Source organism: Octopus sinensis, unplaced genomic scaffold, assembly GCF_006345805.1.
Source record: "Octopus sinensis unplaced genomic scaffold, ASM634580v1 Contig18900, whole genome shotgun sequence".
Lineage (NCBI taxonomy): Eukaryota > Metazoa > Mollusca > Cephalopoda > Octopoda > Octopodidae > Octopus > Octopus sinensis.
In genome coordinates, this window is record NW_021836126.1 from 55,993 (window position 1) to 80,733 (window position 24,741).

Below are 24,741 nucleotides of genomic sequence, written 5' to 3' on the forward strand. Positions count from 1 at the left end.
TGCCTGATAGGCAGGATACCCTGTTTCCAGCCCATTTCGTCAAAATGTACGTTTGAGATTTGAACGAGAGTATTCCTGAGCAGCGAATCGAATTCTCCGACTGCATCCGGGAATCGGAAACAGGGAGAAGTGCGTACTCCAAACGAGGAAAGGCATTTCTTAATTGTTTTAAGTCTTGAGATGTGTACATTTTCTACAATCTCACCATTTTCCCCCTTTAAAAATACTGATCGTTTTTCACACTGATGATCTTGTGTTTGCTGGAATCAATTCCGTCGTATAACGGATATCTTGGCCGATTGGTGTCATTATCTGTACGTAGAAGTACAAGATCGCCTTCTGATGGCCTATCTTCATCGTTTTTCCATTTTCTTTTTTTATTCATTTTTATACCGCAAGAGACAATGTTTTTGAAAGCTTCCTTTCTCTTTTTCTCAAGTTCGTCATCACTGTCATTTCCAAATCCTCTTTTTCTGTATCATCACTAGGGCAACCAGAAATATGACCTTAAAAAAGTTAAATATGACCGTAAAAAATATGACTTTAAAATTCTAAAATATAACTTAAAAATATTAAATTTCTGTTTATTGATTTCCGTTTCATCAACAAGTATGAATATATCTTTTCCAGAAATAATTGTTTTAAGCATTTCAATCAATTGATATTGCAAATCTGGAACTATATTTCTGCACCAACTTTCGCTGGGAACAGTAAATCCGAGATTATTAAAAAAGTTAATAAAGTGTTCATTTCTTATTTTATAAAGAGGTATATTCCCCTTCGTCATCATTTCGACTAAGCAAATTCCTAAATTTTTCTTTGCTTCAAGTTTCAGAAGAGTTGCGTTTGAAATTTTGTCTGTTCCTTTTTATGCCGGGTAGTTTCCCTGTTCTGCACTACATTAAACGTTTTCGTAAAATTAACAAAAACTGAGCATTTCAAATAAAATAAACGTCCAGCTGAATCAATCTGAAATTCAGACGGGTATCGTTTAATTATTTTATTTAACTTTTGATTGTTAGATTGCTTTTGTTTCGGCATGTAAAAATCTATAATATTTAAGCGGCCAACTACCAAAACGTGTGAAAACGTGTTATTGTCAAAATTTAAACAAAGATTAATAAAAATATATGATTTAATAAATATAAATATGACCTAACGGCATAAAATATGACCTATAAGACCTAAAAAAATTAATAAAACTATTACAAAATATAATAATAGTTTATTAATTATAGAAATAACATCAATATGACCAATAAAAAATAATATGACTTATATGCCCCATAAGCTCTTTTCGATGTGTTTCACTAACTGAATTGCAATTCTTGATTCCCATAAACAGAAAGAAAGGTATCTGCCTTGTCGTCGAGTGAATAGTGTAATTATAATCCTCGACAATATCTTTGATAATATTGACATAACGTCCAAAACAATTTTTTGATTCACTGGTGGAGGAAATCCAACCTTTTACACTCTTATTAAATCTAAAATTAATTAATGCAGAAAACACCTTTCTATTTGTCCCTGTACCCAAGGGGCCCGTCATTGGACTTGAATTTGTCCTCTTCATTGGACTTGAATTCTTAATAAAAATTTATACATAAATAAACGACTTTTTCCTTAAAATTATTTTGTTTCTTATTTTTGTGTAATATTTGCTACAAGGTAACAAAATGGGCGGATTTCAGAATGAGACTGTGACATATTCTATTATTTGGGGCAGTAATTTAGAAAAGCATTCTTGTAAATCATCAAAGGACTATTTCGTCTTGTTTTAATTCTATTTTTATTTATTTAAAGACCAAACACGGATAAGCCAGTTAATTATTATAATCCCCGTGATCCCCGATTCAAGCGAGGGAGATCCTACTGAAAGGTTCGATCCTGCCCACATGAACGGCCTGAGACGACGATGTCCCAGGGTCAGAGTTCTAGAAGTCCTTTTTCGGTGGGCATTAAGTGCCTCCTGAGCGTTGCCATATCCGATTGGAAGTTCCAACTGACATGGTGGACCCCATAACGCCACGCTAAGACCGGAAGGAAGGTAAGAGATCCCCATTTCCAACTGTATCGTGCCAGAAGTACTCGTTGCCTCACGGGCAGGGGAACGATAATGGGAATTGACCCCCGGATGAAAACTAGCCTCCTTCGGAATCGAACTCACGACTGTCCAGATCCATTATCCATAGCTTAGTCTTCATCCAAGGGGGCGGATTCATGTTAAGAAAATATGGACAATACTATACCTTTCCAAGTTCAATATGGGATTTCCAAGTTCAAAGTGGGATTTTCCAAATTCAATATGGGATTTCCAAGTTAATTTTGAAATATTTGAAAAAAATGATGACTCATTTATATCAAACGAAAAAATTAAAATGTTACGTCCTTGTAATTTAATAAAGAAGGCAATAGTCCTTGGATTCTGGCTATTAACTTAGCACAAATCTTTGGAGTAACTTCGTCCATAGATTGTTTAATTATCATATCTATTTTCATTTATACCAGAAAAAAAGAGAATAAAATAGTTATTAACTTACTAAATTCCCGGCCTCGTAAATGGAAACACAGTTTCCACGTACTATAGCCAAGGAAATCCTTTCGAGAAGCCACTTGGACTCGCGTGGGTCTCCCCGTTTATGGGAAATCATGCGGCCAAGCTTTTTCAAAAAGGAATGACGACGGAAGTCTCGACGGCGATAGGAGTGAACAGATATCGTTCAGAGAGCTCCTTGTACTTTCCGATCTTCATCTTCTCGGTTTTGCGAGAGACTGAGCCACCTCGACAGCTGAAGAAGGAAGATTAAGCTCCGAGAAAGTGTCTGAACACGTCGCATCCCATATCAGAGAGTTGCCGAACTCAAACGGGAAAGTCGATAGATAGTCGATTGTTTAATTAAATCCTCCAATCTCTGTTTCCGAAATTCTGTTTTTGACAAGTCAGGTTCATTTCCAAGATATTCCCAAGATTTTCAGCCATTTTTCTTTTTACAAAAGCTTTCATTTTAGACCATATTTGTTCGATTGGATTTAACATTGGACTGTAAGGCAAGTCGAAGTATTTTGTTTTCTGTGAATTCATTTTCTTCAAGTATTTTTTCAATGTCTGTATGACATGGAGCATTGTCAATTATTAAAACTACTGGACTTAGATAAACTTCATATGCTTTTTTAAAGCATGCTTTAATCGCAGTTTGTTTATTAAAGGATCCTCTTCGTATTTCAAAGTGTATTACCCCTTTTGTACCGATGCAACCGATAACATGAATGTTAGCTCTTTTAGATGAAGCTGCACGTGTATTACATCGCTGCCACTTTTTCGACCTCCCTTGTTTTCTTGATATGTGTAAATTAAAGTTGGATTCGTCCATAAAAAGAATCGGAATTTCCAAGCAGCTTTTCACAAAATCTTTTGCGCTTCTCTTTGTTCTGCATTGAGTTGCTTTTTTCAGGTTCGAATCTTATGTTTTTATGGTATACATAAGCGAATCAAGATGGAGGCGAACGCACTCACCTGACACTTTTATTCCGTACTTATCTTGGATCTCTGCAGCCAATTGTTTGCAAGTAATTTTCGGATTTGACTCGACCATTTCTTGCATATAATCTCGTACGGTATTTGAAATTTTTGAATATCGAAAACCACCTCTTAAATCATCCTTAAAGCCTTCTTTTATCCACCTGTATGCAATTGTTTTTTTTATTCCGAGAGAACATGCAACTTGATTCCAATCCCCATCATTTTCGTAAACGGTCAACAAATTTTTTCTTTTTTCAGCTAATTCTTTCTTTTTATTAACGTACATTTTGTAATGTAAGGCGACTTTAAATTAATAAATGAATTCAATAATCGACTTGAAAATCCTTGAACTTGAAAATCCCATATTGAATTTGGAAATTTCCATATTGAAATTGGAAAGGTATAGTTTTGTGAGTTTATATTTAATTTGGTGCTTTAATTGAGCAATTCTTTTACTTTTTCTTAATTTCAGCTCTTTTAAAGAATTATTTTTAAAATGCAGAGAATTCATTCTTTAAAAATTATTTTTAATCCAAAACCAGAATTTTTATGATGGGTTCATGTCAAGAAAATATGGTCAATACTAGTTTTGTGAGTTCATATTTAATTTGGTGCTTTAATTGAGCAATTCTCCGGGGTGAAGGAGCAATATTTGTCAAAGTTAAATACGGAGGTACCTGTCGATTGATTGCTCTGAGGATGGACCAGTGGCGGGGAAGAATCAACAAGTTTGTTATTCTTGAGCATCTTAATAGCATGAGATGAGATGTAATCACTAATTATTTTTTCCCAGTTTTCTATTTGTTCGTTAAGAGTATTTTTGAGAGATATTGATCGGCCAGAGTAGTGATAATATGTCTTTTGTTTTCTGAAATAGAGATCTTGTAATTCGTGGAGGAATTGTAGTCCTCTCGTCCCTAAATAGTCTTCGACCGGAACGATGCAAGATTCCCAATAAAGGAATTTCTTCACCGGCCACACAGAGGGCTGGGTTTATGTTGAATTGTCGTTTGTCAGAGGTAAAAACAGCGATAGACGATTTGGACGCCAAAGAAGTCATATGAACTAAAGAAGTCTAGCTGAGTTAGGAGTGAACTAATCGCTCTGTTAATGATATTGTGTATGAAAGCAATCACAATATCGTCAGCAAAGGAGAGGAGTAGTGTTTCTGGATTAGTTAACATATCACTGAGGTGTAGGTTGAAGAGGGCTAGAGAAAGACAGGAGCTTTGAGGTACCCCATTAAGTACCGAGCCAGTCTACCAGATAAGAAGCTACACAGCCAGATTTTCAGAGTTGATTTTTGAGCTTAGAACATATCAAAGTCCGGTCAAATGCTTTGGCATATCAACTGATGCCAGGATTGTTCGTTGAGGAAGAAATTAGTTCTTAAATACGTCTGCAATGAATCTTGTTATTGTGATAGGTGTGTTGTTATTAAGTGCTGTGGTCGGAAACCTTGTTGTGCATTTGATAGAGTAAGGAAAGGGTATATTGATTTCAAGACAAATTTTTAAAAGATTTTTAATAGGACAGATAACGGCCTGAACGAGGCGGGGTCACAAAGGTCCCTGTTTGGTTTCAAAATTGGAATGATAATAATTTTTTTCAGACCATAGGTATTAGACCGAGTTTAGCAATGTTTTGAAAATATCCGTCACTGCATTACCCGTTTTGGCCAAGATTGCGATTTTCCAAATGCGACGTTAATCGAGATAATGATTGTCGATATGACAGTCGAATAAAGTCAGTAGAGTTGGTTTGCATGGACAGAGCTCGTCTGTTGGGACAATGCAATGTCGATGTGTTAGTAATTAACTTCGAATGATTTTCAAGAGATTCCATTAATAAATTTATATAAAATTAAAAATGGCTGATTAGAGTAATAAATAAAATAAGTGCAGTTGCGTGACAATGTCAGGTTGTATTCTGGGGTTTTGCACGGACAACTTTACTGTGGTTGCAGCTGATACTAAAGTGGACGCCCGAGTTCTGTTTATTAAATATGGCAAGTCCTCTCCTCACAACCACTCCAGATAATCTAAAAATAATGAAACTGAGTGACCACGTCGTTTTGGCTGCAAATGGACAGCCTGGGGACGTCCGTTACTTTTGTGACTACATCGCCAAGAACATTCTTTTCAAGAAAATGCACACTGGTCATCCCTAATATTACTGTCCAGGCACTGAGATGAGTGTCCACTCCACTGCCAACTTTATCAGAAGAGAGATCGCGGAGACACTACGCACACGGGTATTCACATAGCACTTTCTGGAACATTCCAGAACATTCTAGAATATTCCATGACAGCCCACTCTGATTTGTAAATTGTAGAGACCTTACGAAGTGAATATGATCGTGGGGGGGTTCACAGATGGTGGGGAGTGTTACAGTATTGACATGTACGGGGCAATGGTGAGAGTGCCCTTTGCTGTGAATGGATATGGCAGTTTCTTCACCTTCCCAGTGCTCGACCAGAATCTGCGTGGTGGTAGTGATTACTGTCATTGCCCAGACATGAGTCGAGAAGAGGCAGTCGAGCTCGTCCAGAAGTGTGTTGACTGTGTTGGTTATACTCCACATTTGTAGATACAAAAACGATTCATTGTCGATTTGGGGTCATTCTACATGCAGATAATCGACAAGGAGGGGATATCCACCACTCAGTTGGTCACAGCCACTCCCTAATCTGTCCTTACTATTATGGCTTATTACTTTTTTTATTTAACCCAAGAATCACCAACAGTTAATTAGAGTAATTAATTAGGTGATTCCAACAATCCTCTCAAAAAGTTCAGACCTGCCAACCATTGCACAAAGTCAACCTGAATTGAGTAAACTAATGAAATTCTACGCAGGAATCAGCCACAAGAATCATCTAAAGATAAACTCATATTATGTAAACAATAAACCAAAGAAATCAAGCACACCTACCTATATATCCTCTGCTGAAATTGCGAATTACCTGGTAAGATTGCTATAAATATTCTCTGGTACAGCCGGCTGGTTTCCCGGTGGTCAAAGGTTTTCTTTCCGACCAGTTTCCCAATTATAGACAGAATCCTCTTCCTGGCCGGCCCAATCACACCATTGGGACAAAGTTGTACGCGTCAGGAAGGGGTGCGTACTTCCTCCGTTTGGTTTCCTCGGCCCGGTGAGAAGCGAAGCCAGGAAACGACGCAGACTGAATAACCTTGGAGCAAATGTGTCCGCACAGGTAACACCGTCAAGGTCAATTATGATAATATCTTTAATTTTGATTTGTGGTTAATAAAGATATGTGAAATTTAATTTAAAAGTGAAAATCCTAGAAAATTGATTTTTTATCACGAATAATTAAGAGCACCTCATTGCTCATATTCTCGCTGTCGTTTTTATTAACATATTGAAAATAATTCTTTAATTTTTTGTTTAAAGGTTTTAATTGACCTCATCATCAGAGTCGAGAACATTCACGTTGTTCATTTTAACCAAAATGCAAAAAATAATTTTTTGTGGAAAAGGTTTTAAGCATCTCATCTGTGAATCGAGGACATCTTTGTTGTTGATTTTAACTAAAATGCCGAAAATAATTTTTTGTCGGAAAAGTTCTAAGGACCTCATCATCGAGAATATTCTTAATACGTCGGATTTTTAAGATTCTTGAAGGACCCCATCATTTTGAACTGTTTCCCCATTATTGACTAATTATAAGGGCAAAGGATTTTGCCAATATAGGCATAGAACGCGACATATTTGTATCTCACAATATTTTAATTATTTATAATTTAAATAGTATTTTTTTACTTAAAAAATTAATCGAGTCACATTCAATTAATTTTTCTGTTGAAAATCATGTTATTCCATACAAATTGGAAAGGAATTACTTTATTTTTTCAAAGGTTCACTCTGCAATCACAAAAACGTATTATTCCTGCATTTAATTTGAAGACCTATGGCTCGCAATTTTCGCAACGGTGTTTCTAACAATGTTATCAGAGTTACTGCTTGTTTAGAAAAAATTGTGACATGTAAATACGGCAGAATCTGTAAAATAAATTATCGCTATGTGCAAACACTGAAATCCTTGTCTCATTTGGGCAAATCCGCAATTCTCACAATTCGACTCGGAATAAATTACATTTTAATGTTAATATTCATGTCTCTCAACTATTATCTGTGCTCGGCCGTTTTGGTTGGATTTTTTCTAAGTCAGATCTTCATTTCTCCCATTCAAATATCAGTCCAGAACTATCATGCTCTCAGCGACGAAAATGATTTGTGCTGCTAATTACTTTTTTTCTTATTCCCAATTTTCAATAAATTTAATCAAATCTTTACTACGGTCAGTCTAATCATTGAAAAAATGGTTTTCAGATGTTTGTTAAAAACACTGAGTAAAGTAATCTAAAGGACTTTTGCCGAATACATTAATTAGTGGTATACAGTGGTCGTCAAAAAAAATTGCTCACCAATGTTTATGTCTTTATATAGCATTATTCTGATTTATTTTTTTGTAAACATCTTTAAGTAGTATTTTATTATTATACCTTAATTTTTATAATAAAATTTTTCTTTTTTATTTACAAACTTAAACAAAAACAAAAAATTGCAAGACAAAAAACATTAGCACAAATTTGGAAATCTCATTATCAGTAATTAATATGTCCTCCCCTTGCTAAATATAAAGAATAACTCCTTTTTCTCATTGAATTTACTAAGTTTTGTAAAAAACTTTTAGGAATTGACTGCCAAATTTTCATAATATTTGTCTTTAGGTCCTCTTTACTTTTCGGGGGATTTTTAGCTAATTCTTTTTTCATAAAGCACCATACATGCTCTATTGGGTTAAGATCCGGTGATTGCGATGGCCAATCAAGAATAATATATTTTTTGGTTTCGAAATATGCCTTAACCATACGAGATGTATGGCATGGAGCATTATCCTGTTGAAAAATAAACAAGGATAAGCCCATTTTTTCAGCTGATTGGTCCAGATTATTAGACAGTAAATTTATATAATATCCAGAGTTCATAGTTTTTTCGATAAAAACCAAATTGCCTACACCACTATACGATATACAGCCCCAAATCTTAACTTTCCCTACTCCGAACTTAACAGTCGGCAGCAAATGTGCATTTTTTAACTCCGTTTTATTTTTTCTGTAAACAAGCTGATGTTTTCTGTTGTTAAAAACATCGAACATTGACTCATCTGAGAATATCACCGATTTCCATGTACTATCAGATATCGATAAAAATCGTAGTGACGCAGACCATCTCGAAATAATATTTTTTGAGAAAGCAATGGCTTTCTTTTTGCTACACGACAATATACCCCATTTTTATTCGAAGTTCTCAGAATTGTCCTAGGGGAAACATCAATATTGAAAGTTTCTTTAGTTTTGTTGGACAAATCCACTGCCAACAATGTAGGATGTGATTCGGTTTCATTACATAAAAATTGTATTTGGGGGGAACTTAGTTTCGGAAGACGTCCTGACCCCGCTCTCCGATGCAGTGTTCCAAATTCTTGAAATTTTCGAATATTAAATGAAATTGTGGAATACGGCAAATTAAGTATTTTTGAGATTTCTCTGATTGATTTACCCTCTTTGAAGTAAGCAATAATCATCCCTTTTTTAAATTCAGTTAACTGTTTCTTGGGAGAACGTGGAATATGGAATAACAAGAAAAGTGAGCAATGTTTTTTGTCACGAGAGTTAAATTTTTATGCTTTAAATTCCTTATATTGAAATAAAATCGCATTAATAAATTAATATACTTAAGAATTAGAATAAAAAATGAAGCGTAAGATTAAATTTTTTATTAATTTGTTAATAAAAGCATGAAAAAATGGCTGAGCAATTTTTTTTGACGAGCACTGTATTATGTGACAGCGCATTACACATTGGGAACCGGTTACATTTTTTGATTTTGTAGACGTTTAAATAAAAGCTTTTGGTTATCAGTGATAACGTATTTGTGATAAGTTATCACAAATACAGTTGAACCCCTGCCTCAATAAAAGTCCGCCGCCAAATACAGAGGGTATGATAATTTATACTTTTTTAACTTTTTCTTTAAATAAAATAGCATTTAAATCAATTGTTTATTTTATGAACTGTCATATCTTAAACCAATTGTTGAAAATATTATTTGTCATCCATGCATTTTTGGACGCATCGTATATAATTTGTATTAATTTAAAACCATTAATTCACAATCCTCAGTTCTTATATTTTAATGCATCTGGGTGATTTATACTTTCCAATAACCAAAGGTTTAACTTTTCACCTTTAGTAGAACAGCATAAAAGAAGGATTGCTATTTTTTCTTTACAAATTTTTCTACCTAAGTAATTTTCATTTTTAGTGACAAATAATTTAATCGGCTTCTTTTTAATTAAAAGTCAGGTTTCGTTACAATTAAAAATGTCTCCCATGTTCATAAAGTCATCATACTCTTCGTAAATTTTTTTAATTAAATTTTTGTCGGAGGAATTCTTTTCACCAAAAATTGCTCTAAAACAGGCCTGGCCAACCCAAATCGCATCGCGGGCCACTTTGTCCAAATGAATCCTTTCCGCGGGCCGCATATACATGTACATACTAAGGATAGATATCAAAACAACACAGATAAGATTTTATTTAGTAAAATAGCATTCAGTCCAATTATACGTATCAATGAGAAATCTGTTTTTCTTTATCTTCACTTAATTTTTTCAAATCACTTCACAATTACTAGTTGCACATCTTAATTGGTTTTCTAAGTTTTTATCTGTTAAAGAAGATCTATATCTACTTTTACTAAACTTTAATTTCGAAAAGAATGATTCACATACGTAAGTAGATCCAAAGGAGCTTACAACTCTTTGTGCAAAAATTCTTAAGTTGGGATATTTTTCTGCAGTCACATATTTGTTATAAAAGTCAATTTTGGATATAGTAGGATAAACAAGTCTTAGTTCACTGTTGCACTGTAGGTCAATTATTTCCGTCTGCAAAGTATTTGAAACAATAGAAACGTCAACATGAAATGGAGAAGAAAATGTTTCAAACATTTTCTCATATTTTTTTAGTTCCGAGAATCGACTGTCAAATGCTGCAGCAAGATTTTTTATTTCATCAGCGTACTTGAAGAAATTTTTACAATGGCTGATTTTAAATTGATTTAGCGTTGGAAAATGTTGATCATTTCCATTTCTTATTTGACATTCAAACAATGACAATTTCATTCGAAATGCTTTGACTTGATGGCATGCATTAGTAATCAAATTATCCTGTCCTTGTAACTCCTTGTTTAATTGATTAATTTTTTCGGTTATATCTACCAAAAAGCACAGATCTAGCATCCATTCTTCATCATTTAATTCAGTTAATGTCATTTTCTTATGCATCATAAAACTTTTGATTTCTTCTCTCAAGTCGAAAAAACGTTTTTAAACATTTTCCGCGACTCAGCCATCTGACATTGGAAAAATACACAAGATCACCATAGTGAGAATATAACTCGTTCAATAATTCTTTAAACTTTATCTGGCAAAATGTCTTTCACGACAGCATCCAAACACTCTTTTACGAATTCTCCATCCGAAAATGATTTCATTCTCTTTGAAATTATCATTGCAACAGAGTAAGTAGCTTGCTTTAACAGTATCAGAAGAAGAGTGTATCGATGAATTTAATAGTCTTTGCTGATTTCTCAATTCAGATTTAAGCGAATCCAGTTTCCTTGTTTTCAATTCCTTACTAAATTTCGCGTATTCGGAATGCTTTGTTTCATAATGTCTTCTTACATTGTACTCTTTCACCACCGATACTTTCTCCTTGCAAATTAAACATGTTGGCTTGGAATTATGCATTATAAAAAAGTAATCTTCTTCCCAATGATTGCTGAATTGCCTGTTTTCTTCAAAAATTTTCCTTTTCTTCATATTGATAACAGCTACAAAAATAGATAAACTTTAAAATTTATTAAACTTATAAAATTTATCTTTATTTATTAAACTTAAGAAAAATTTATCTTGAATGTATTTATAGGTTAACTACATACAAAATTTCTCTCGCGGGCCGCACCAAACTCCATCGCGGGCCGCATGCGGCCCGCGGGCCTTGGGTTGGCCAGCCCTGCTCTAAAAGATAGTTCATTAAGTTTTTTAAAGTGGTCTAGCTATCCATTAGAGTCTTTAAAACTGCTAAAATTTACCCGAGTCGCGATATTTCTGGCATTTTATTTAATCTTTGTTCAGATTCGTGAAAAGTTCAAAACCAGACGATCGAGTTTTGATGATAAATCTGATTCATAGTCTTTGTATAGAACTACGTCAGTAATGGGATTTGAATCAAATCCTTGTCTAGTTTCCATTTTTATTGTAAATACTGTTCCCTTCCCAACTTTAAACATCTTGGATATTTAGCTTTCAAATATAGAGTTTGCCAATGGCACAAAATTTTTTTTCCTTAAACCACAAGAAAGTTTTTTAGCATAACCACTAAGCCACACGCTATTATTAAAAAAATAATGCATAAAAATTTTATTTAAATTTATTTAAAAAATGCCCCAATAAGCGGGGTCGATAATTAGTTAATTTAGTATTCTATCGTTAGAAATTTGAATAATTTCTTTGGTCAATAAACTATTAAATAAACTGCTATAAAATGGACTTTAGAAATAAAAGTGGCTCAAATTGTTCCCCAAGGCTCATTAACTTTTTCTCTCTTTTTCGGCTTTTCCTTTTAAATAAATAAATTCATTCATTCACATAGAAAGAAATAATTAAGAATGTCATATTTGATTAAACCAGGGGTCGGCAAATCGCGGCCCGTGGGCCAAATTAGGCCCAGGAAGATTTAAAAATGGCCCGCGAACAAATTTTATAATACTAAGGGAAATTGGCCCGACAAATTTTTCCAACTAACATGGCCCGCGGGCAAATTTAGTAAAGTACTAGACTTTTAATAATATAGATTTATACATACATTTTATCTATTATTTAAAATTAAATAAATTTATAAACGTGTTAATAATTTTGTGTGGTGAATTTGAATGCCGAATTGTTCGAAAAGAACTAAAGATCTTCAAACCCGTACGTTTAATCCAGATTGGACTCATGAATATTTCTTGAGACAGTACCAGGGTGTTATCAAATGGAATTACTTGAAATTCAATGCGACAGTACACTTAAATCAAAATATTTTTCTGAAATGGATGTTTTGAGCTTCTACAAAAATTTTGTATGTGTCAGAAAATATCCTCAATTAACCGACAATGCTATGAAAATGTCTTGTATATTTGGAAGCACATTTTTATGTGAACAGTTATTCTCTAAAATGAATAATGTAAAAAATTGTCTGAGAACGAGGATTACTGATTCACATCTTAACGATATATTACGTTTAGCAACTAGTCAGATTAATGAGTAAAATAAATAAGTCAAGTCATATTAACATAAAAACGATGACTAATTATTTTCATCTAAATAATAAATGAGATAAAAATTTATTATTTCATGAATCACAGTGTTAATTCCAGAAATATTACTAAACTTTTTGAAGGTTTCATTCAACACCGAGTGATGTGTCGTATTATACGAATAAGTTACTTTGTCTAAATATAGTTTCCATTTTTTTATTTTTCCATCAGTTTTGCAATACTTTGTTTCAATGTTTGTTTAAAGCGGTCAATCACACCTTAATTCAGTTAAACTTATAAACTTGGACTGTTAAACTTTTTGATTTTATTTTTTTGCATATTTGACTTATCAGCTGTTTTTTGAATTCCACTCCGTTGTTGGAAACTCGAAAATAAATTGTTCCGTAACATATTGATAACTGATTTTGTAAATAAAATTCTCATCCGTTGTCTGTTTGTAAAATTTGGCAATATCAAACTTGACAAAATTTTTTTAGTTTATTTATAGCTTCTAAAATAAGTATCATTAAAAGCAGTTTTATTTTTTAAGAATTTGCAGACTTTGAATTTGTTGTAAATGTTGATGATTGTTTGTTAAAATATTTATATTTGTTAACATTAAAAGGATTCCCTCAAAATCTTTCATGTGGACTTCTTGCAGTTACATGGTAATTAGAATCGATACCTAAGTATATTTATTTAAAAATTTTTTTAGCGGCTCGGGCAAATTTACAAATTTCTCAGTCTTTTATAATTCATTCAATAATTAAGCGTTTCGCAGAAAAAAGAAATTTATTACATTTCTTATGAAGTTTTTGTATTCTCTGGCGGCATTCTTGTGAATAGCGAATTCGAGTGTTTTCATCTCAATTTCATTGTCTAAGTAACTAATTAATTTATGTTTTTAGTTATTCTAGTTTTTTGGATAAAGATTGAATTAGGAATAGAAAATATGCCGTCATCAATTATAAATTAATTCTTTTTTATAAGTTTGTATTTTTCTAATTTAGATGTAGTTTTTGCTGTGAGTTTTTCACTTAACCCAAGGAATATTGTAGCACATCCCGTAAGAGCATTAACAGTAAAATTTATATTCCCACACGTGAGTTTTTCACTTTTTACATTTACAAGAAATCCCCTGCAAAATCATCCCTATCCTGTGGACCAGATCTGATTCCAACAACCTTGCTAAAGCAGCTTGGTCCCATCGGAATGATGCAGTGACAAAAATTTTCAACTATTCCGTTAACCAGAATCAAATACCAAATACACTTAAACCTCTCTATAATGCCACGCCGCTTATTGCCACGTCATTTTTTGGTTCTTCTTTGAATTTCTCTTTATAATGCCAAATCCCGCCACTCAGTTATTGCCACGCCAATTATGTGCCTTATCCGATATAACGCCATTCAAATTTTTAAATTATTTTACTTTTATTTAAGATTTACACCAATTTTTGCTGGCATACCATAATTTTTGACAATAAACTCAATAAACTATTTCACTAATCACGTTGTTCTGATTTCTAACAAAGTTTTCATAAAAATAATGAAGAGTACAACATTATAAAATTTATCCTCGAAGGACAAGACCTGAACATCTCAACTTCTCGGAAGTACAAACTAAAAAAGAAGGCTGAAAAATTCGTTTTAATAGACGGAAAGGTCTATCTTCAAGATTATTTATCTAATCACAAACTTGTTATTGCCTCAACCTACAAACATGAGATGTGGACAATTGCAGAAGATATCCACGACGCTAACCATTATGGACACAAGGCACTCGAAGAATTGTGTGGAAAACGATTTTGTTTTGTTAAAAGAAATGTTATTCGTCAGGTGGTAAGAGACTGTGATATATCCCAGTCTGCAGGTCCGCTGAAACAATATGACGACGTAAGTCATATTTTTGCGGATGTACCGAATGAGAGATTTTAGATTGATCTTATTGACCTATAAAGGTATAAAATTGTGTTATTCCCAAAGTTTGAAAATGACAATGATCAATTTTCTTGGTTGCTGACTGTGATTGACGTCTAGTCGAGATATGCTTTCACCAGGAACCTACTGAACAAAAGTGGAAGAGAAGTTGCCAATAAGTTAGAAGAAATTTTTATTGATCACGGACCTTGTAAATATTTGCAATCAGACAATGGTACGGAGTTCAAGAATGATTATATAAGAAAACTCTGTCAAGAGTACGCAATTGTTCAAATTCATGGACGACCCAACAATCCCCAGAGTCAGGGGATAGTTGAAAGATTTAATCAGACAATCACAAAGAGTTTATCCAAATTGATGGCTCCGGTTGATAAAAACGAGTGGATAAAACACATTCGAAAAGCTGTGTTTTTGTACAATCAGAGAGCTCATTCATGTAAATTGCATTTGTATATTTTCTAGGCGTTAGTCCATTGCTGGAATCAACACTGTTGTTGAATCAGGCGTTGACGAAAATTCGAAAAGTTTTGATATGGAAGAATTTGAAGTTGTCGAAAATCCCGACATTTATAATAAAGGTTTTTTATTGTTATTTATTAGTAAAGATGATGAGTGCCAGTTTAATTTTGAGAGAATGAATTTGCAGTCTTCATATTATAGAAAAATGAATAAAAAAATGGGAGTCTACCGATAAAAATATGAGTTAGATGTTGGGGATATTGTATTCTATTTTTAATTACTTAAAGGTTCGTGTACAAAAAGATTATGGGACGAATCTTTCTCTTTGATTAAAAAAATTTGAACATCCGTATGGGGATCCAGTAACTATTGTCGAGAAATAATGTTTAATTATCATTTATTAATTGTCAATAATTGACCTTAGTTAACTTTGATGTAATAGATTATTTTTATTTTTGACAATCATTTACATTGATAGATCGCTCTCAGCACTCGATCAAAAGGTTTCAAAATATTGTTTTGAATAACAAGCAAAAAAATTTGAGCGGGGTCGCGTTATAATTCCATCTTGCCTATTGCCATGAAATATTTGGTTTTTTTTCGAGACAATATAGAAAGGATTAAGTGTAGATGAAAAAATTCTCTTATACGCCCAATTCTCAAGCTGGGCTGACCTCGATTTGATAACCCCTACTCTCCCCCTTACATACATCCAACATGGTTTCCGGAGTAATTTCTCTACCTCGACACATCTTACCACATTAACCCAGTTTATAATGGAAGGTTTCCAGTTTCCAGAAAGATACTGACTCAAAAAATAACCTATCCATCAACTCGAACATAAAACTTTGACTTTCAAATTTCCTCAGCGAAAGAAGAGGGCTGAATGGAATCAAATCAATCTCAAGATTGCTTCCAAATGGAGTTCCCCAAAGCTCTCCCTTTCTCCTGCTCTATTCAATTTATACCTATCCGACATTCCTAACCCTGAAATGGAGAACTCAACCATTATGGCTTATTAATGCGAAATAATGAAAGTGACTAGTCCTCCTGATAAATGGCAGCCTGCAACTCAGTTTTGGTAATCGTGTCTTTCAAGTCCATGAGCCTCTCACATCGCTGTAGAGAAGCATAGTAGGAATCCCGTTCAGACTCCACTTTAAGGACATGGTTGTACAAAGTCTCATACTATTGATTATACAACTAAACACACCTCACTCCTGACCAACTGCAGTTCACTTTTAAGAGAGGTCACTTCAGAATTATTGACAGCAGTCTTGAGAGAGGCCACCTCAGAATTAACAGCAGTCTTGACAGGACGTATTTCCCGACTCTGCTTGGCCACCCCAAACCACCTTCTGTGGCGGAGAGTGGTCTCCTCCCTGGAAGAGGGGTCGTAGTTCATTAGGAATAGTTTGTGGAACCACTGCACGAACTCGTAGTTGTCCTGGAATCGGCCTTTCGCCAATTTCTGGATGGGCACCACTTTGTCCACGCCTGTCTTCGAAAAGAGGTTTTGCAGTTCTTTCAGGTTCTGGAAATACTCGTATTCTTGACATGCCTTGGTCTTTAGTTTCGAAGGGGAAAGGATTTCTCTCAATTAAGGAATACTGTACTTGGGAATAAAAAGTCCATGAGAATGCAGTAGTGGTACCCTTTCGCTAAATCCTCCACTTTTTCTATTTGGAAAGGAATAAAGTCATTGACCCACTCCACCACCTGATTCCGACTGATGTTGTCGGTTGTCACGCTTGTACTTATCACATTCACTGCCTAGGGTCGATTACAGTATCGATATTACTACCATAATAACACACCACAAGGATATGGACGGGAATGTACTATTAATGACACTTTATACAAGTTGTTGACCATTTAAATATTCTTATGAAAAAATAGAAATTATATTAAATAAATTGACAGGTTATTTGTTATGAATTAGTATTTGTTGGTCACTGGTTCATCCCATTCTCAGATATCCACTACCATCACGGTTATGACGGACACTTTCAACATGGTGACTGTCCTCTATTGGATCGACCAGTGAATCTTGTTCTTCAACCTGAACACTTTGGGGCACAACATGATGTGCCATCGACAACAGACAAATCATAAGTAAATAATTCATTGAACAACTCTCTCGACTGACATATAGATAAGTCACGAATAACATATTGAAATATGTCACAATCAATGCATATAATCAATCATATTCTCTATCCCTGACCTCAGAAGTGATTATGAAATACAGCAAATCAATGATCGATTATTCAATATCTTTATTTTGTTAATAGTTAGAATGATTAACCAGATGTATACTCAATTGAACACACACCGACGTACTGCCTTAATTTAGTGTCTATTGATATACAAAGTATTTGAATTTGTTTCCAGAAAACTCAGAATTCGGCTGTAAGAATTGAAAATCTTGATAATTTATCAAGTTGTATGATATTAGATAATTCGGGTCGTTAATTCAAAGAAAACTCATATGGCCACTATCGCACAATTCTTATCTCGAAAATACAATTCCGGAAATGTAAATGAATTGATAATATCAAAGCTGATGATTCATCAAAGCTGATATTTCACGTGAATATTTATGGAAAATTAAAAACCCATTTAGTCAAATCTATCACTACCAACTGATTTGTGAAAATCCGAGTTGACACAAACCTTCCGGCGGATAATGCTGTCCCGGATAACAAGTCCGACATATTTGTTTACGACAAATCGAACAACAAAATTACACTTGTCGAGGTGAGGATTATTTCACAAAATTGTTTCAAGCAGGTCGAAGTGGCTTTATCCAAGAGAATTTATAAACCATTTAAAGTGCCCTTAAACGGGTATATTTCAAATGAATCTTTGGAAAGAGCTTTCGGATTCCGTCGAAGACTTACCAGAACATCTTTCCACGATCATTAAAATGAGAATGCATTAATACTATTCACCCTTCCACAATTCTCCATGGAAGAATCACTACGACAAAACGAGTATTTTAAACAAAACCACTAGAAATGACAAATTAGTTCACGTGGTTGTAGATGCATTATTCTCAAATATCCTTCGCCCACATCAACGAGAAGTTTTTCCACAAATTTGAATTTCAGGGCATAAAATTCATGTTTGATTGTGTCACTGGAGCACAACTCACAGGTTTCCGTGAATGTATAATGGCAGATGAAATGATCGTTTAATTTTGCTAATTTTTAAGGGACTTGGCAAAACTTTGAAATGCATTTGTCTAATTTGGACTTTAATCCTGTAGTTTATGGAAGTCTCGTGGTTGATAAAGTCGTGGTGGTAACTCCAAGCAGTCTCGTAAAAGTTTATTTTGTCATTATTTTTGACATAGAATTGAGAAAGGAGTTTAAAAAGTGGTTAGATGATAAAATTTGTGTTATGACCGCCAATGGAAATGAAAAAAACTCTATCAAGTCGATTTTGAGTGATTTGATGTTTAATTCATTTAAAGGAAGGTTTTCTGAAGAAAGAAGGTCGAATGGACCGGTTATGATCATTTCATACGAGACTTTGAGATTGCATTGCAGTCTATTGAGAAGAATTGAGTCCAGTCTATTGATTTGTGATGAAGTCTCTGATTGTTTTATTACCGCTTGGGGTCATCGACTAAAAAACAACAAAGTCAGGTTTACACAACATTGATGTGGTTGGCTATTCGAAGAAGAATTATTCTTTCTGGGACACTGATTCAAAATGATTTTTTGGAGTATTTCTCGTTGGTTAATTTCGTCAACGAAGAGATTCTTGGTGGTTTGTATTTTCATATTAAAGGATTGTGTTTGGAATTTAAGAAAAAGTTTGAAAATCCAATTTTTCGAGGACGGGATTTAGACATTACTGAAAGTCAAAGATTAAAGGGAGATCAAAAACTGGCTGAACTGATCTCTATAGTGAATCTTTACATAATTCGAAGGACAAGCAGTTCCCTCTCACATTATTTTCCTATGAAAAGTCCAATGAGCTTTGTTTTATGTTTAAGGAGAATACGTGGTCTGTTGTGCTCTTACAAATCAGCAAATACAGTTATATTCCTCATTATTGAATGATCGAGAATTGGATTTGTTGGTTTTGATTTCTTCTTTAAAGAAGTTGTGCAATCGTAAGGTTGGTTGGGCCAATTTAAATTCTGCCTTGAAGGGACTGTGGATAGCGATAGTTCTGGTTTGTTGCTGCATTTAAGATAAAGGCAAGTTCAGAGTGTTAGATTGCCTGTTGAGAATAGTAAAATCATTGAGAATAATAAAAGCGGTCTAAGCTTGTTGGTGAGTTTAGTAATTCTTCTGTACTTGTTGTGTAAGTATGGTAAAATATATTTGTCTTCATGTTGAGTAGAAAGGCCGGGGACTGTGAATATTACAGAGACAGGCTCATAAGAAGGCATTAAGTGATTGTGTGGTCGACCAAGAGGACGCTGAGAGACATTTTAGTTTGGATGATTTTCGTGAAATATCAACCCCTCTCTCGGACTCATTTAGATACACGCACGACAAGTGGGATGATTATTCAGTGGTTTAGACTTAATTGTCGGATATATGTGGGTGGAATTCAACATACTCCGCCGTGTGAGGACAGTAATTGTGCTTCTGATCTGTCTAATTAATATCATTGCAGTGATCCAAGGAATGTTTTTGATGTTGTTCTTCAAAGGGTTTTCTCTACACTCAAGGATGGAATTACATTTGTATTTTGGCATTTTTCTCATAATAGACAGAGAATTACCTTCTAATTACGCTCTGTTCCTTTTTGAGAGTAATTTTAAATGTATAGAATTCGATCTGACGGTTTATTCCGACATATTTCATTTTTATTCCACTATGAATATAAGACTTAGGGCTGGTTAATTTGTTTCTTTCGCACTCTTTGGATGCCCTGGCAACTTATTTCTAGATAAGCAGCTATCAACCTAATTCACAAAGCTCTGGAAAAAGCTGGTTTCTCTTCAGTTCTAGAACCGACGAGTTGTACGCTTCGAGAAGCAGCTTGTTTTGGACGTCACTTATGCCGACTCTTTCGCCAAGGGAGCTTTGAATTCCACGGCTTGTCGACAGGGTTCGTCGGCCGAGAAGGCCGAATCTACGAAACTGGCGAAATACAAGGATTTGCGCGATCGATTTTGCTTTTGGGAAATTGCCGTCAAGACTTCCTGTGTTTTGAGGCCAATACACTTGCTCATCTTAAGAAACTTGGCTGTCTGTGCACACATCGCTTCGAAGATCCCAGGGAATTTATATTCCTTATTCAGAAGATTTCGCTGGCTGTTTTACGCTGGAATTGTCTCTCAGTCCTGCGAGCCTGTACTTAATGGCTAGATGTTTTTTTAATTACCCTTTTACATCTGAATTGTCAAGTAAATTCCTCAATCAATTCAAAGACGTACCAAAATTGGATTCCCAGGGACAGACCAGTCACAATAAATAATTTCATCTTACGTGGGCATTCGAGAAACTTAATCTTTTGGACGAATGAGCACCCCGAACTGGATTACGTTATCGGGGACTACTTGGAGACACATTCCCCATCCTCCAAAAAAGTGTACATTCAGTAAATGAAAGCACTCACCCATAAAACAGTGAATTCATGGCTGAACTTATTCTCGAGGCGTTCTAAGTGGGCGTAAAATACATTAGAATGCAGGCACTGATGTCACTGTTTGCCTCTTGGGCTAAAAGTGCTGTGAACGACAGACCAACCACTGGAATTGTGATCGACTCCGTAATGTACTAACAAAGTGTGTTTATTGAATTTTCAACTACGCTAAGAGTGCAATTGCAGGGTTATTAGGCAATTCGCCGGGCTTTAGCAATGTTACTGCTTTTGTTTGCACTACTCACATTTGCAGAATGTGAAAATAATCAGAGTATACATATTTATTTACTTTGAGATTATCTAGAGTCCAGTTCCATTGGGGAGGGTATAGATAAATATTTTTATATTAGGTGATAACACAAGAACTATCTCTGATGACGAATCAGGTATATTGTTTGGTCATTTAAGAATTCTACGACCCACTTTCAAATGGGAATGACTGGCTACGAATTGGACTAAATTAACAATTCTAACTCACATAATATAATTATAACTCACCTAACTCTTAAACAATCGAAATGATGATAAAGAGTACTCCTGTAGTATCATCTCTTCTTTCCGAGAAAATGATTTGAAAACTTAAGGAGTGACTAAATTTCAGGAAAAAACAAAATCGGTGATCATCATAGCAACTAGGGCTTACTTAAGCAGGATTGATCACTCAGTATCTAAGTACCCGTTGTGTTACTTGGAGACAAGTCTTACAATTACATTTTATTCATACAAATATCAATAACAACATATAATTAAACGTGGTCAACTTCTTTACCAGGAATGTAACGTTTTAATTACCTTCAGATGAGCTTATCATCATGAGAGCCCCAATCTCCAGCCGAGGATTAGAAAAAGCTCTTTCAGAAAAACTATCACTTTTTTAAGTCATTTCCTGTCGAATTTGTATGTGTCGCTCCGACCACGCTCTTTTTCATTTGAAGAACTTTTTACTAATCCCAAAAATAATTTACCTTCTCTTTTCACTATTTTGGTATTGACCTGAGATTGTCTTTTGGCCATAGACAATGCTGTTGTGGATTTTTTCTGATCGATCTTAAATACTAAGTTCGTGTGTAGTATTCCGGTTCTTACAAGTCTGCGTGTCGCTTTGTAGGAAATAGGGTCCTCTCCTGTAAAGACCTGGCCTTTGTATGTGATCTATTTTCTCTTTCTTTATCTACGGATTTTGTAGCTCTGTTATTTTTCACTCACTTGAACACGCTGGGCTTACGGAATGTTCAGAAGCGTTAGAGTCATGGAGTTGCGTCGGCTACTCAGTGTTTGAAAAGACCTCATTTCAAAAAAAGTTGGGACGAATTTTTAGATCTTTTTAAAGAAATGCGATTCAATCCTGACCTGCTCGAGCTGGCATCACTAGGCGCCACTTTCGAGCCACACTTTCTTAATGTCGGTAATTACTTAATTTTTTCATCCGGGCTTTTACCTTGGCAGAAATCAGTTTGACTTAAGGTTTTGAATAAAGATTTTACATAAAAACCTAGTTTTGGCGTGAGTGCATGAATTTTTTTGCCTGTGAAAATTTTTTAAAAATTCATATCTTAAAAAAATGCATTTTCCATCCATTCGATTTTTCAAACCTTGTAAAGTTCAAAGCAATTTTCATATCTTATGACAGTGGTTCTCAAACTTTTTTTCCTTGCGTACCCCTTGCCATCTAAATAATTTTTCGCGTACCCCTTATCGATTTTTAAAAAATTAAGGAAAAAAAATATTTAATTAATGAGATGGATGGTGTTGTTTATCAATCACTAATCTATCGATTTCTGGATCCTTTGACGAAAGACACACCCGAATATCATGAACAACATTCAGCCTCGCACGATGAACTGATTTTAAATTAAACAACGATGAAAATCCTTGTTCGCAGAGATATGTAGTCGGAAACAAAAGCAAAAAATCGATTATATAAAATCCAATATTGTGATATTTTGATGTCATTTTACACCAAAATTCAATTAATGGTGCAGATTCAAATAAGATTTTTGACTCGTAAGAATTTATTAATTCAATAACTTCTTCTTGAATATTTGAAGGCAAAACATTAACTTTTACGGAAAAAGGATTGACAAAAAACTTAAGATCTACTTCATTAATTTCAGGTATATATTTTTCAATTTCATTCTTCAATCCAAGTAAATGGGAAGTTATTTGATGTTTTAAATTTTCTATTTCATTTAATTTTAGATGGAAAATGTTTTCATTCAACTTATCAAACATAGTAAAATTAGAATTTGTTGTATTATCTATCCACAGTTGGAGCTTCATACGAAAAGACCTACAATATTGCATTATTTCGTAAAAAACCTTGTTTTTTCTAAAAAGTCAACAATGGTAACTCCCTTAGTTTGTACCGATAAATTCAAAGCATTAATTCGCGAAAAAATGTCCGTTAAATAAGATAGCATTACACCCCAATACATATTTGATAACTTTGATAAATATAAATTTTTATTTTCGCGAAGAAAATATTCATAAATTTCATTCTTCAAACTGTGCACTCTGGAAAGAACATTTCCTTTGGATAACCATCGAACTTCTGTGTGATATAGTAAAACCTTCTCATCTGAACCAAATTCTTCACAAATTGAATAAAAAATTCGCGAATTTAAAGGACTTTTTTTGATATGATTGACAATTTTAATAACATCGTCAAGAACATTTTAAGTTCAAGAGGCATTGTCTTCACAGCAAGAACATAACGATGCAACATACAGTGAAGATGTTTTACATTTGGATTGACAGATTGTACTCTACCTCGGAAACCAGAGTTACATCCAAGCATAGCTGGTGCTCCATCTGTGGTGCATGCACTAAGATTTTGCCACAATAGGCCTATCATAAGTAAAAAATCAAAAATGTACCTTCTGTTTCAAAAAAACAATTAACTGCATCGAAAATATCAGAACCTTTTGTGTTTAAAGGTAAGGAATAGTTGAACAAAAATTCTTCCTTAATATTTTCCATATAAATATATCGCACATAAACGAGTAACTGAGAGCAATTTGCTACATCTGTTGATTCATCCAATTGAATTGAAAATTTTTTAAAGGCAGCACTTTTTATTTCAGTAATGACCTAATAATAATTAACTAGAAAATAACTTGTTCTTTTATGTTTTCGGATAGATCTCGTATTCTTCTATTGACGGTATCATTTGAACATGGAATTTTTCGAACAATATGCTCCAATTTATTGCCAGGGAAACATTCAAACATGTCCTTAATGCACGGTATAATAAGATTCTCGGCAATTGTATGTGGTTTTTTGGCTTTTGCGATCCGATATGAAATCATGTAAGAGAGTTTTGATAGTAAAAAATTAATGTCAAAATTGAAAGAATCGTCTATTTTCCGAATATTATCTTTTTTGTTCTTAAAAAAGTCATTTGGTTTTCCGATAGTTTCGAAATGATTAGAAACTTGATGCCGAGAAAGTAATGAAGGTTTCATGGATTCAGGGCAAAGAATCTTTTGGCAAATAATACACTGCGGATGTGGCACACCGTTTTTAATCACAAAATAAAATCCATAGTTGAGATAACTATCGTTGTATTTTCGAATCTTGTTAACAGGTAAACTCATAAGAAAAACTAGTAGCGTGGAGATTTATTTTATTATTAATTATTTAATTTAATTATGATTTTTATTATAATTAGAATTAATAACTTTTTATGTTGAAACGAAAATTAAATAGATTTTCAAAAAATTTTCGCGTACCCCCTACAGAATTTCGCGTACCCCTAGGGGTACGCGTACCCCAGTTTGAGAACCACTGTCTTATGACAATGTAAGAACAATTAA

General features: G+C 34.1%; 1 protein-coding gene across 1 annotated transcript; it reads right to left on the reverse strand.

Annotated features, from left to right (window-relative positions):
- Window positions 1-24,030: 24,030 nt before the first annotated feature.
- LOC115231802 (SCAN domain-containing protein 3-like) lies at window positions 24,031-24,522 on the reverse strand. The gene has a single exon (XM_029801739.1). It carries the CDS (start codon window positions 24,520-24,522, stop codon window positions 24,031-24,033), a length of 492 nt encoding a protein of 163 aa, XP_029657599.1.
- Window positions 24,523-24,741: the final 219 nt, after the last annotated feature.